At 50.4% G+C, this 13,579-nt stretch overlaps 1 protein-coding gene across 1 annotated transcript in view; it reads left to right on the forward strand.

Moving 5' to 3' along the window:
* The window catches only part of Baiap2l1 (BAR/IMD domain containing adaptor protein 2 like 1), an 86,900-nt gene that overhangs the window by 65,508 nt on the left and 7,813 nt on the right, over positions 1–13,579 (forward strand). The window contains exons 8-12 of the mRNA XM_071605831.1: positions 1,537–1,704; positions 3,971–4,118; positions 6,129–6,336; positions 7,392–7,469; positions 9,265–9,445. Of these exons, the coding sequence (XP_071461932.1) occupies positions 1,537–1,704; positions 3,971–4,118; positions 6,129–6,336; positions 7,392–7,469; positions 9,265–9,445 (783 nt within the window). The remainder of the gene's footprint in view (positions 1–1,536; positions 1,705–3,970; positions 4,119–6,128; positions 6,337–7,391; positions 7,470–9,264; positions 9,446–13,579) is intronic.

Below are 13,579 nucleotides of genomic sequence, written 5' to 3' on the forward strand. Positions count from 1 at the left end.
CTTATGTGTATATGTGCATATGTTACCTATTCTAAGAAGGTTTTGCAACTTGAAGAAATATTCAGCCAACTAATACATAAATACCTAAGATTTAAAATTGTGATAGCAAAAAACGAACTACTGTATTAAGTGTTTCCTTTTGTTAACCTTACACTACTTAGAGCAATGTTGAGGTAGCTTTAGAAACTTGTTTCCATGGCGAGGGCCTCGTCCTGCAGCAGGGTCATGCTGTGGAGAGCTGTAAGTGGCCCCGAAGCTCCCTTCCTCTGGCACAGCCCCACTGTGCCGTGAGGCAGCCTGGGCTGTTTTCAGGGAGCGCTGTTTATTGGCAAGCTCTTTCTTAGACTTAACCTTGGGTCCCTGCTATGCTTTGGAGTGGCACACACCAGTTCTGTTTCTGTACTAGAACTTCTTTGACTATCTGAAAACTGCTTTGTGACTTCCCTTATCACAGCCAAAGCATCCCAGTCTTTTTTGTGGCTTTGGATGAGGCAGGGCCAAGCTGCTGGTCCATTGTGTGGCACTGCCCCAGTTTGTCAAGGGAATAGTCAGAATGGGCTTTGCGGAGGGTCCTTGCGTCCCCAGGATATACATCAGCATCCCCAGCCACTCCCGATAAACCTAGAGTCTGCATAGGAACCATGCGATTGCCATGTTAAGTAGCTTTACGAAAGGCTCCTACTTCCCTTCTCTGGCCAGACTGCTGCCCTGGGAAAGGGCTCCACTGAGAGGCTTCCGGAGTCTCTGGGAGTCCCATTGCCAGAAGCAGAGTAGGCTTGAGGGAGCAGGAGGGCTGTCCCAGGCTCCGGGCTGCTCTGCCCACCTGTGCCTCTGGGCTGTCCCCGCTGCTCCATGAGGCCTTGCTTAGCCTGTGGGAGGGCACCCTTGGTGCTTCCACCACTCCCTGCCTGCAGTCCCTCCATCCCAGGCCAAAATCTGACTGACTTGTCAACATGTACCTTGGTCTTCTCAAAGTCCAAGGGGTTCCTGGGCCTCTCACCAGCAACTGAGGGGATGCTCTTAGGAGTAGGAGGAAGGAGACGGTGATTGGTATTTCTGGGGCAACTCAGAAAATAGTGAGATTCATAGATTGCCCACCCCTGCCTCCTTTAGCATTTGAACTGATTCTTTCTTTGGGGGCAGGTGTTTTGTCATTTTTGTTTGTTGGTTGGTTTTGGTGCCTGTGCATGCCAAGCACGTGCTCTGCCACTGAGCGCACCCCAGCCCTGGGCGATTTCTACTTATTTGCCACCTCTGCATTAGGTGTGTGTTCACACTGAGGCAGCAGAGAAGTTCCTTGAGGGTGGAGTCTGCTGCCATCTCAGCAAATGAGAGCAGGTGCTCACAGATGCTTACCCCAAAATAACACCCCCAGTGGACTAGCCCAAAGGACCAGGGCTTCCTGAATTAAACTCGGAGCTCCCCCCTTCTGGTGGGAAGCCAGTGGTTCATTATCAGTGATGCCACGCGATGCGGTGTTGCCAGCTCTTCACACAGTGCACGTCTGTGTTTACTTTGTTTCTTTGGGATTTACAGTCTGCAGAATTACTCAATTCCAAACTGCCCAGGTGGCAGGAAACCTGTTGTGATGCCACCAAAGTGCCAGAGAAAATCATGAACATGATAGAAGAAATAAGGACTCCAATCTCTACCCCTGTAGCCGGGACACCTCAGCCGTCACCCATGATTCAAAGAAGCAACATGGTAGGAATCAATCACTCTTCTCTATTTCAACTGCATGTTTACTGATATGATTTGGCTCAAAGGACCAGGGCTTCCTTTGTTGGTTGAAATCATGATCTCTCCTTGTCTCCTTTTCTCAGCTTTTTTCCTTTACCTTCAGATTTGGAATTAGCTGTGCAAATGTGGAATACTATGTGTAGCACTTTTATCTCTGTTTTAAAATTTTATTGTTACTCTTTTTAATTGTAACGATTCCAGCTTTATAAGTTTATCCCCAGTGAAGAAAGTATAGGTATCTTGGAAAAGAGACTGAAAATCTCCTGTGCCATTGACCCAACGTCAGTCACTCGGGGAGGGGGGTATTCAAGGTAAGGAATTCAGGCTGTCTAGTTCCCTGGTGTTGGGACCTGGGCATGACAGCCTTCTTAGTTTTCACAAGCGTGTGTGGAGATCTGGATCCGAGGTGTCTGGACACAGGGATCCCCCACATTTGTTCATCTCCAGCCCCAAAAAATGATAGCCTCCTAGCCCCAGAACAGAACCCTGAGCACCTGCAAAAGTAAGAAATAGCGCCACGAGGAGCAGCAGCGCTGAGGAGTGAGAGAAGAGAGAAGGGCGGGATCAAGGTGCAGGGAATCAACATGGGAGGAGCCTCCTCCTGGCCCAGGCAGGGAGAGGCCGCTGCCAAGGGTAGAGCTGCTGCAGGAGCAGGGAGCAGAGCTACAGGAGACAGGACGTGGATCTCTATTCAGTCTCTTCCCTGGCCCCAAGTACAGGCCACAGGGCCTTTGGTCTACCCGACAGACAGCGTATCTGGACTCCGGGCGGGGGCGAGTGCCCCTGGAAGAACGTGCTGCCTGCCCCTTCCCTCATTGTGGCACCGGTGGCAATGAGAACGGAACAAGTACAGACTAGCAGACCAGTGAAAAGAAGAGGGGCCAGCGGGGGCTCCTGGACACTGGGAAACCCACATCACGAAAGGAGGCACCAGAGTAAACCAGCAGGACCAACTGGGGTCACAGAGTCAGCGGAGGTGGAGGAAGCCATCAAGAACTACTGCTGGAAATCTTGGGAATTAAAAAGTGGATTATTATTTGTAGTTGAAATGATATGTCTTGGATTTGTTTCAAGATAATCCAGCGTGGTTTGGGAAGCCGGGCGAGGCACGAAGAAAGACAAGCCGTGAATTGGTCACCACTGAGACCAGGCCCTGGGCGAGGGAGGGTTGCCGTGCTGTTCAGTCCCGCCTTTGCACAGTGTTTGAATTTTAGTTACATTTTTTTTCCTTCTCCCTTACCCCAAAATAACACCCCCAGTGGACGGCTCAGTAGCAGAGTAGAACTGCCTGGAAAACTAAGCCGAAGAGCTCTCCCAAACCCAGTATGGCAGTAACCAGAGGGCTTCACAAACAAGGGACCCAGGACAGATACACGCCAGCAGGTGCACTCACTGCCTCCTCACCACCACCGCTTGGATTCCACAGGCTTTCAAGTCCAGCTTGTCTAAAACGTGCCTGATTTCTCTGCCTAACCCTGCTTGTCCCGTCTTCCCCAGCCAGTAAGAGGCAACTTGTCCTCAGCCACCAAAGCACTGCTCCTGTCTCTGTCCTCTGCACCAGCCTCTGTCAGCATATCCTCTTGTTTTGGCCTTCAAAGCCCAATTCAGGCCACTCATGGCTTCTCCGCGCCCCCTCACAATGTCCTCTCTTGGGGAGGCCTGCAGTGGCCCTGGGCCTGGTCTTCAGCACAGCAGCCAGAGGGATGAACACCTGCACAGATGTGAGCCAAGTTTCAGAATATTAAGGATACAGAGAAAATCCTAGAAAATTCCAGGGGGAAGAGAATACTTACAGAGAAAGGTGAATCCCATTGATACCAGATTTCTTTTAGCAAAACAAGATGATAGGATTTGGTGTAAGTACATTCAAAATTCTGTGGAAACATTATTTTAAATGTAGAATCCTATAACTAAGTAGCACTTTGAGGGGACCTAAAATACCTATAGAGAGAAAGTGGATCAGTGAGTGGTCGCCAGGGTGAGGGATGGAGAGTGGCTGCTGCCTTTTTTTTTTTTTTTTTTTTTTTTTTAAGAGTAAATATTTTTTAAAAAACGTATGGAGGGGAAAAAAGAGGTATGGTATTCTTGAAACAATCAATATGGAGCATTGCCCTACAACTAAGAGAATTGGAGAAGAAGGTGGGATTTAAAACACGTGATACAAAACAGTTCTGGGACTCTTTATCGTTCCACTGTTATTCTAATATTAGACTAATATTTTTTCCCACAGATTGGGAAAGATTACGACACCCTTTCTAACCATTCTCCAAAGATGCCCCCAGCTCCTTCAGCCAGAGCGTATACTAGTCCTCTGATTGATATGTTCAATAACCCAGCAACAGTTGCACAGAATTCAGAAAAGATAAATAATTCAACAGGTAAGATACTTGGTTTAATTTCCTTTCAGGTATCTTTTTAAATTTTTAAAAGTAATTTGTAAAATAAATATTTTGGCTAAATGTATTGGGAAGGAAAAAGGTAAATACTGAGCTGAGTAGAGTAGATACATCTGGCCCTAGCCTTGAGTAGCTCACATCTCAAAACAAATAAGGGTTAGACCATAGGACATCTTGATAAGTGACCCATTTCTGACACTAATTCTGAATGCTGATGGATGCTGGATAGAGTAAACATACTGCTGAGACGTGCTACATCTAAGAATGAGCCAGCTAGAATGCACCCAGCCTCACCCTGCGTTCCATACTTGGTGGCTGTTACAGTAAAATTTCCTTTTCAGAAAAACAAACTATAAAAGTTCACATGACAAAATTATGGTCATAAATCTTACCAATAGGCTTCATTTGAATTCTCCTCCGTATTCTCCATCATCTCTAACAGGGCACCTCAGACTTTCTGGAGACCTAAGTGTAACTGCTTAAATTTCTGAACCCATCACTGTAGTTCAGCACTCAGGACCAGTTTGACAATCAGGAAAAGCAGACGTCTCAGGCTGCTTCCCTGGTGGCCCCTCTCTTATGTGGTCATTGGCACCCAAGCCCTAGGGCCATGTTGTGGTGCCTGGCCCACGTGTGTGGGTGTTTCAGAGGCCCCAGCAGCAATCAAGTTGGGTGTTGAAGAGAACCTGCAGATTACAGATGCTTGCAGCTGCTGGCCAAAGATGAGAGATTCCCTAATGACAGTGAGGATTGCTTAGCAGGAAAAAATGATAGCCTGTGGTTAATTCCTTTCAAAGGAAGTACAGAATTGCACAAGATGTAAGGCACATGGCCAGACATGGTGGTAGACGTCTGTAACCCCAGCTACTCAGGAGGCTGAAGCAGGAGGATTGCAAGTTTGATGCCAGCCTGGGCAACTTAGTGAAACCCTGTCTCAAAATAAAAACAAAAAAGGAGAGTGGGACGTGGTGGCACTCGCCTGTAATACCAGCAGCTCAGGAGGCTGAGGCAGGAGGATTGCGAGTTCAAAGCCAGCCTCAGCAATGGTGAGGTGCTAAGCAACTCAGTGAGACCCTGTCTCTAAATAAAATAGAAAATAGGGCTGGGGATGTGGCTCAGTGGTCGAGTGCCCCTGAGTTCAATCCCCAGTACCAAAAAACAAAGAAGAAAGGTCTGGGGATGTGGCTCAGTGGTAGAGCACTTACCAGTTCAATTCCAGTGCTACAAAGGGGAAATTTTTACTTATTTATTTATTTTGGTAAGAATAAAGCAAAAAGAGATCCTGCGTTGCTTTAAATTAAATCTCCAATCCAATTTTTGTTTTCTGGAGTGGCACATGTCAACCTGCCATCGATTTGAGACATGACTTTTGTAACATAGCACCTCCAAGTAGAGGCTGTGGGCTTGCTGCCCGCATGGTGTCCCGCACACCCAGTGGTGCATCCTGGGGACTCTGTGGGGCTCGGTTCCTTTTTCTGTCTGTCAGTAGTAACCGTGGCTTTCTGGTGGCTGAAAAGCACTGAGATCGTTGACTGCCCCCTAGTGAGGGCTCAAAAAAGAGAACTGTCTCCTCATCCTTGCTCAGGACCGAGAAGCCAGAAGGTCCACCTTTCCAGTCTGCCCCTTCTCCCTGTGGCTCAGGGCATTAGCAGTGGGGTTGTGCTGTTGCCTCAGATGCTTCTGTGACCCAAGCAAGGAGCAGCGGGGTGTTGGGACAGGTCTTGTCTCTGAAGCGAGCCAGCCTGGCGGCCACCAGTGCTCCCCGCTCATCCTCTCCTCTTAAAGGGCCCGCGGCCCACTGTGAAAGCCCTCGGGCCACAGCCTGCTTGTTCCCTTGCAGGCCAGTCCCATCTGGGCAGTGTGAAGGCCTGGAAGGGGCCCACTAGCCTAAAGGGTCACATGGGCAAGGTGTGGCAGGGGGTGTTCTGAACTTGCCTGATGGTCAGCTCTGAGAAGCCGTCCCTGCTGTCCCTGCTGCGCTCGCTTTAACAGATACCTCAGAGGACGCCAGTTTACAGCGTTCTGTTTCGGTCGCTTCTGGACTGAACCTGATGAAAAAGCACAAAGTAAAGACCATCTTCCCGCACACCGCGGGCACCAACAAGACCCTGCTCAGCTTTGCACAGGGAGATGTCATCACGCTGCTCATCCCCGAGGAAAAGGACGGCTGGATGTACGGGGAGCATGATGCCACCAAAGCGTAAGTTGACGTGAACCGCTTCGCAGGGCTCACCCAGCCCTCGTTCAGAAGGTTTACTTAAGATGCAAATCGTGGGGGCAGACTAGCTCTTCAGCCAGAGTTGAGTTTGTAGTTCAGTTGGCAGAGTCGCTCCATCCCAGGCTATTTTTGTTGCATCTGTGTATACAGAGATAGATTTGGTACATGAAGAGATTAACAGATCATGTGCATAACCTCTGACAGGGCCTTACATGTTGTTTTAAAAAATGTGGCTTTGGGCCAGGCGTGGATTGAAGGCCCATAATCCCAGCAGTGCGGGAGGCTGAGGCAGGAGGATTGCAAGTTCACAGCCAGCCTTGCTAATTTAGTGAGGCTGTAAGCAACTTAATAAGACCTTATCTCAAGATAAAAAATTAAAAAAAGGGTAGGGATGTGGTTCAGTGGTTGAGTGCCCCTGGGTTCAATCCCTGATACCAAAAAGGAAAAAAATACAGGACTTTGGGTTTCTCGGGGATATTAGATAGACTTTAAGAAGCATCTGGAGTGGTGGCATACTCCTGTAATCCCAGGGCTTGGGAGGCTGAGGAGGATGCAGGTTTGAGGCCAGCCTCAGCAGCTTAGAGAGGTCCTAAGCAACTTAGTGAGACTCTATCACAAAATATAAAATAAAAAGATGTAGCTTGGTGGTAAAACACCCCTGGGTTCAACCCCCAGTACCAAAAGAAAAAGAATTTAAGACAAATTGTTTAAATGTCACCCTTGTCATTTCAACCACAAGTCTACATAAGTCTCATTGGCACTAGGTTGTCAGTTTGCTGTGTATGGAATAAAGCCAATTAAAAAAATAAAGGGAGTCTGAGTGACACGACTATGTATGTAAGACGCTCACTGTCCTGGTTTGTGTGTGCAGTCAAACTTATTTATAAAGCCTGGTTTCCCTCAGTCCCTTATGAGCCTTCACTGCTAGCCAGGGCCACCTGCCCAGGCCATCGTCAGGACGCCCCGTACTGTGCACTTGCCCTGCCCGCATCTCATAGCACAAACAGGTCCTTTTTTTTTTTTTCCTTCACCTGCAGGAGGGGTTGGTTCCCATCGTCATATACAAAGTTATTGGAAGAAAATGCAAAGGAATCGGTGGCCGCGCCTGCTCCAAGGTAGCCGATGTGAGCCAGCTCTCCTGACCTTCCCCTAATGTTCCCAGAGGGCTGGGTGTGGGTCTGTGTAGGACACTGCAGTGTGCATGAGGCCCTGGGTTCAATCCCAAGGACCACAAAACAGACAAAAAAGAAAAAAAGCAAGAAAAGCTGAGTTATAACCTAGACGTGCAGCAGCCCCACCACCACCATAGAACATTAGCCCCCGGGAGTAGGAGTGGTGGCTGCTCCAGTGGTTTCTATGAGAGGCCCCGATGGTCTGCTGTGAAGATGCTCGTGCCTGGCCCACCTCCTGCAGCCCTCTGAGGCCACCCTTGCTGCCTCCCCCTCCCGCAGGTGCTAACCCACAGCTCACATTCAATGCCCTTACCTTTCCCAGCAGCTCTTACCACTAGAGAAGGCTTTTCTGCAGTGAGTGTTCTCTCCCCTTGGTTTCATGACCCATTTGCCATCTGTTTTCCTTGGGCTCACCCGCTGTCCCCGTTCAGAAGCCTCTGCAGGGCCCCCTCTGCCCACCACCAGTACTGGGCACTCCTGGGTCCGTCCTCAGCCTTTCCCTTGTCTGCTTTCTGGGCCTTCTCATCCGCTCACGACCGTGACCCCACAAATCCATACTCCACAGGATCAGACCAGTAATGATAGCCCCACCTCGGGGCTGTCCCCCTGCTTTGTGTTGGGGAGCTCACAGCAACCCAGAGACGGGACCCTCCCCACACCTTTAAAACAGGCAGCTGCTGGGCAGGTGCACACCTGTAGGCCAGGAGCATTGCAAACTCAAGGCCAGGCTGGCAGCTCAGCAAGACCCTGTCTCCAAATAAAGAATGGAAAGGGCTAGCTGTGCAGCTAACTGGCAAAGCCCCCGGCTTCAATCACAGGACCACGAAAAACAAACGGACAGACACAGGAAACAGGGTTTAAGAATATGTTCACGGGCTGGGGCTGGGGCTCAGTGGTAGAGCACTCGCCTAGCACGGGTGAAGCACTGGGTCCGATCCTCAGCACCACAGAAAAATAAAATATTGTATCCACCAAAAACTAAAAAATTAATATTGGAAAATAAAAAAAGAAAATGTCCAAGGATACAGAGAAGTGCAGAACCCAGACCCAGAAAGGGCTCTTTGATTTAAGAATGGATTTTTGTGTGTGTATTAGGCAGTTCTAGTTGGCTGTCCCTTGGCCCCCACAAATGACAAGTTCAATTGAGCTGGTCCTCCTCCCCTACACTGCCTCTTAGTGTTCCTTGTCTCAGAGAAACCATCACAGCCCCCCCCCCAGCCCCCGGCTGTGCAGGTCGACCCTTAACACCATGGTCCTGGGTCCTCCCCCAGCAGGTTCTTGTGACACCATCTGGGTATGCGCGTCCCTAGCAGAAGAGCCAGAAGGCCACCTGCCAACAACAGAAACTATCGTCTTAAGATGTTAAAATTCTGAGTGTCAACATTTTTTATCTTGGTCACCTGCTGCTTGCTGAGGGTCTGGCTGTTCTGGTTGATGTCCTTAAATGACTCAAGAGTCAACCCCAAATTAAATTGTTTTCCTCTCCTTTTTTTTTTTTCAGTTTCACTATAAATCTTTTTTTTTTAATCTCTCTCCTTTTTTCATGTCTTTTAAAAAAATGTTTTTTGAATAGACCTTTATAATCCAGGAAAAACACCGAGTGCCTTATGCAGATGCATAGAGTGTGTGCCACCATCCCCCCCTCTTCCCTTTTGGCTTAGTGGTCCTGGTCGGGGGTGCTGGGGTCGGGCAGGGTGGAGGACCTTCTCTGACTTTGCTCTGTGGTCTTGGCCTCAAGCCCTGCCCCGGTGAGGAGCGTCAGCACGGTGGACCTGACTGAGAAGAGCAGCGTGGTCATCCCGCCCCCCGACTACCTGGAGTGCGTGTCCGCGGGAGCCGCTGCCGGTGGGAGAGCCGATGCTGCGCAGAGCACGTCCACCTTCAGAGCGCCGGCGTCCAAACCAGAGGCCACGTCTCCTGTGAGTGCACTTGACTTCCCTCCCGGTCACCTGGCTCTGCCCTGGCAGAGGGTGGGCTCCTGGCCAGGTGGGCTGGGGGCGTCTTCTCCCCCCGACTCCGGTCATCTTCCCGAAGCCCCATCACAACAGCCTTCCTGTGTCCCTGTGTCCCTGACGGTTTCCACGTCCTAGTGGCTGGGTCTTTTAGGGCTTTCGGGAAACCTTGCCTCTGGTGGCAGCTGTGTCCCCTTCCTCCGCCTTTCCTTCCCCTCTGCACTGTGTTCACCCCTGTGATGTCATCTTAGACCAGCCCTGGGAAGAACAGCCAAGGCATGGGTTCCCGGCGTCATGGCTCTTTTGACAGCTGCAGGCGAAGGGAGAGCATCTGTGGCACACCAGGTGCTGGTGCGGGCTCTGGGGACAGCAGTGAGCGACGAGGCCCTGGCTCCCTCGGAGCCCAGTCCTGGTGTAGGAAGCAGAGCGTAAAACTAAACCAGTGGATCCAGAATGAAAGAACTAAGGCCAGGCGAGGAGGTGGCAGAGCGGGTGACAACCTAGGTGGACGGGACAGGTTAAGTGTGCTGAGTGACCTCAGCACCCTGGGAGGGAGGCCTGAGGGAAGGAGGGGTGCTCTGGGTGTGGACAATGTGGAGCTGGCTCGGGGGCCAGGCCTCTGGGCCTCGTGACAGCCAAAAGCAGTCCCCCAGCAGCCCCTGCATGGGGAGCAGCCCTCCAACCTGAAGGACATGGAGCATCTACAGCCACGGGCTTCTCTGAGGTGACATTTAGGTTGACAGTGACAAGGATCCAGCTGTGCAGGGCTTGAGGTTCTTATGAGACGAGCAGGAAGCTTTAAATCCCTGGGCGCCATGTTTCCGAGAGAGCAGAGAACGTGGTGCTGGGTCAGGGCGCTGCTGGTCCCCAGGGTTTCCTCTCCAGCACACATCAGAAGGGATGGAGAGGGGGCTGAGAGGCCAGACAGGCCAGGCAGGGAGGAGGCCTAGGGCAGGGGTGTACCCAGGGGTCCCCGGCCCTCTCCGCTCAGAGCAGGGGAAGGTGGCAGCTGCTGGCCAGGCCAGGTGAGGGGGCAAGTTTGACGGGAAGCTGTGGAGCAGGGCACAGGGCAGCAGTCAGAGGGTCAGGCTGCTTGTCCTGGGGAGCCCAGGCTGTGTCATGCTGGCTGTGTCCACATGGCGTCCTCTGCGGTGTCCTCCTCTCTGCGTTCCTGGTCATGGGTAGTGAGGGAGGCCTCAGGCCTGGTCGGACCTGCACCATGGCTTGTTCATGGTCCTGTCTGCATATCCTATGGCCTCTCTCTGGGCTGGTGGTTGCTGACAGTCACCAGGCTCCACTGCTGCATCAAGGTCATGTGATACCTCTTATGGCAAAAGAATTTTGTCCCAAAATGATGCTCTGGGATTACGAATGAAGACACTGACGTCCATCTCGCCCTTGTTGCCGTTGTACTGAGGCTGGACCCGGGGCACTCTCCCACTGAGCTTCGTCCCTCGTCCTTTTCACTCTTTATTCCGAGACAAGGTTTTGCCAAGTTGCTGAGGCTGGCCTTGAACTTGAGATCCTCCTGCCTAAGTAGCAGGGTTACTGGCATCGCTGGCCTGCCTGTTGTCGGACCTTCGGTGGCTGCCCGGGGAGGCACTGGGCAGGGCGGGTGGCCTGAGGCTGGCAGACACCACCCCTCCATTCCACCCGCTCCTCGCACAGAAGGAGAGCTGTCATAGTCAGCATTTGCATCACTGTGACCAAAAGACCCGCAAGAACAACATAGAGGAGGCAGAGTTTGTTTGGGGTGGGTCCTTGGTCCACAGACAGCTGTCCCCATTGCTCTGGGCCCAAGGTGAGGCAGAACATCATGGCAGAAAGGCATGGTGGATTAAAGCAGTTTAGGATATGGCCACCAGGAAGCAGAGAGAGAATTCTACTCACCAGGGACAAAACAAGTCCCAAAGGCACGCCCCTGGTGACTACCTCCTCCAGCAACGCCCAGTTTATCCCCATCAGGGATCATCAGTTACAGCTCTCATAGCCCCCCGGCCTCGCACTGTGGGCGTCTGGGGAACATGTCCTGTCTAAACCCCAACAAGCAACAAGCACAGAGTCTTCTCCCAGGGACCCGCCCTGGAGAGTAGGAGTGGGAGTGGGGTGCATGAGGGGGGGGCAAGACACACGGAAGCCACTGGCGCTTTCCCACCTGAGCTCTTGGGGCGTGGGGGATAGCTGACCCCTCCACTTAAGGGGCTCCCGGTGAGTCATGCCCCGCAGAGCTGCTTATCCAGAACCCCTCCCCACACAGTCCATCCCCATGACTTGGGGTCCTGTTTGTGTTTCACATGCTAAGAAGGCCTTCTGTGTCATTTTAGTAGCCATTGATTTTAGGTTTCACTTAAGAACACTTACAAGTTTCCAATGTCTAGAAAAAATGCCTGCCTTACGTGGTTCTAATGGTGATGTCAGTTGTCATTACTTGGCAAGTCTTAGAATGTTGGTTAACTCTCACTACCCCTGAAACCTTCCTGGGAAGCCTGGTTAGCCCCTCAGACAGGTAAGGAGTTGGTACCTGCAGCAAAGTCGTGTGGATGACTGATGGCAGCTGATGGCAGCTGACATTCCTCTGGCAGAAGCCCTCCCACCAACCTGACCTCTCTGTAAACACTGTCAAGTGGTAGGTGAGGCCCGTGTGGGAGGAATCTCTGTGGATTAGGGTGAGACCTTCACATAAGCATTCAGCCATTCTGCATTTGCAGACCAGCTTGTGGTCCAGGTCTGTGCACAGACAGGACGAAGACCAAGCTGGGGGTGGAGCCCAGGGGGCAGGTGAAGCCAAGAGTGCAGGACTGGGCCCTGGAGGCATGGGGGTGGACGTCTAAGAGGAAAGCATCTGAGCCGAGCTCTAAAGGCTGAGATTTAGCAAACACACAACCTAGCTGTAGTGGCATCTGGCTATGACTTGTGGGGGACAAGCAGCATGGGGACCAACAGGAACGTGGTGGGGTGGACAGGTCAGGCCTAAAGCCTGATGAGCCAGGTGGCCTGAACTGCATTGGGTCCTGGGTCCAGCCTTTCAGTTGGCTGTGAGGCTGGGTGGCCATTCCCCTCCAATGACATGGGAAGGGTGACAAGGGCTTCTCCAGAACTGGTGACTGACTGGTGTAGACCACATGAGGCAAGCCATTGTTCTGTCTTTGCCCTCAGCAGGTCTGATTTGCTCATATTTACATATTTTGGAGCCATTTTTTGAAAACTTATGTAATTTGAGCTCTAGATCTTTAACATGCCAATCTTTTTTTTTGCGGGGGGGGAGGTGGCGGGGAGTACCAGAGATTGAACTCAAGGACACTTGACCACCGACTCTCATCCCCAGCCCTATTTTGTATTTTATTTAGAGACAGGGTCTCACTGAGTTACTTAGGGCCTCACCATTGCTGAGGCTGGCTTTGAACTCAAGATCCTCCTGCCTCAGCCTCCTGAGCTGATTACAGGCGTCTGGCAACATGCCAATCTTAAAAATAGGAAAAACATTCTTTAAATGCTAGAAAAAAAGATGGGACCATTTTGAAGATTCTGAATTCTTAAGTAAGGGCCTATAGGTTAAGATCTTATGCATTAATTCCCAAATGAAAGACTTTTGAGACAGAAATACACCAAAATCTACATTTGTTTTCTAAGTGTAAAGCAATTGATAAATGTTAGTTCTAAAGTTCATCCTTGTTTCTGCCTCCAGAAACAGTTTGTCAATTTGATTATTTTGTAGCAGAGCTTTAAACAAAATATTCACTAGAAATCCATGTTTTAATGTAGTAGTCAAATGTCACCGTCTGCTAGATGCATTAAACATCCACCAGATTAGGTTCCCTTTTTAAACCCACATGCAAGTCATAGCTCCAGGTTTTTGTTAAAGAGCAAAGTTCAAGTTTGGGCAGTGGCTCCTTCGTAAAAACTTAACCATCTAATTAATCATTACACTCATACCTATGGTGCTTCTATTAAAATAACATTTGCTGCTTGTAAAAAATCACCTAAGGTTCTGGGATTTTTTTGGTAATATCATTGAGGAAACTAGAACAATATTTTTAAATTTTTAATTATGTTTTCACTTCTAGGATACCTACTATTAACATTTTATCGCATTCCCTCAAG

This window comes from Marmota flaviventris, chromosome 19 (genome assembly GCF_047511675.1).
Source record: "Marmota flaviventris isolate mMarFla1 chromosome 19, mMarFla1.hap1, whole genome shotgun sequence".
Taxonomy (NCBI): Eukaryota; Metazoa; Chordata; class Mammalia; order Rodentia; family Sciuridae; genus Marmota; species Marmota flaviventris.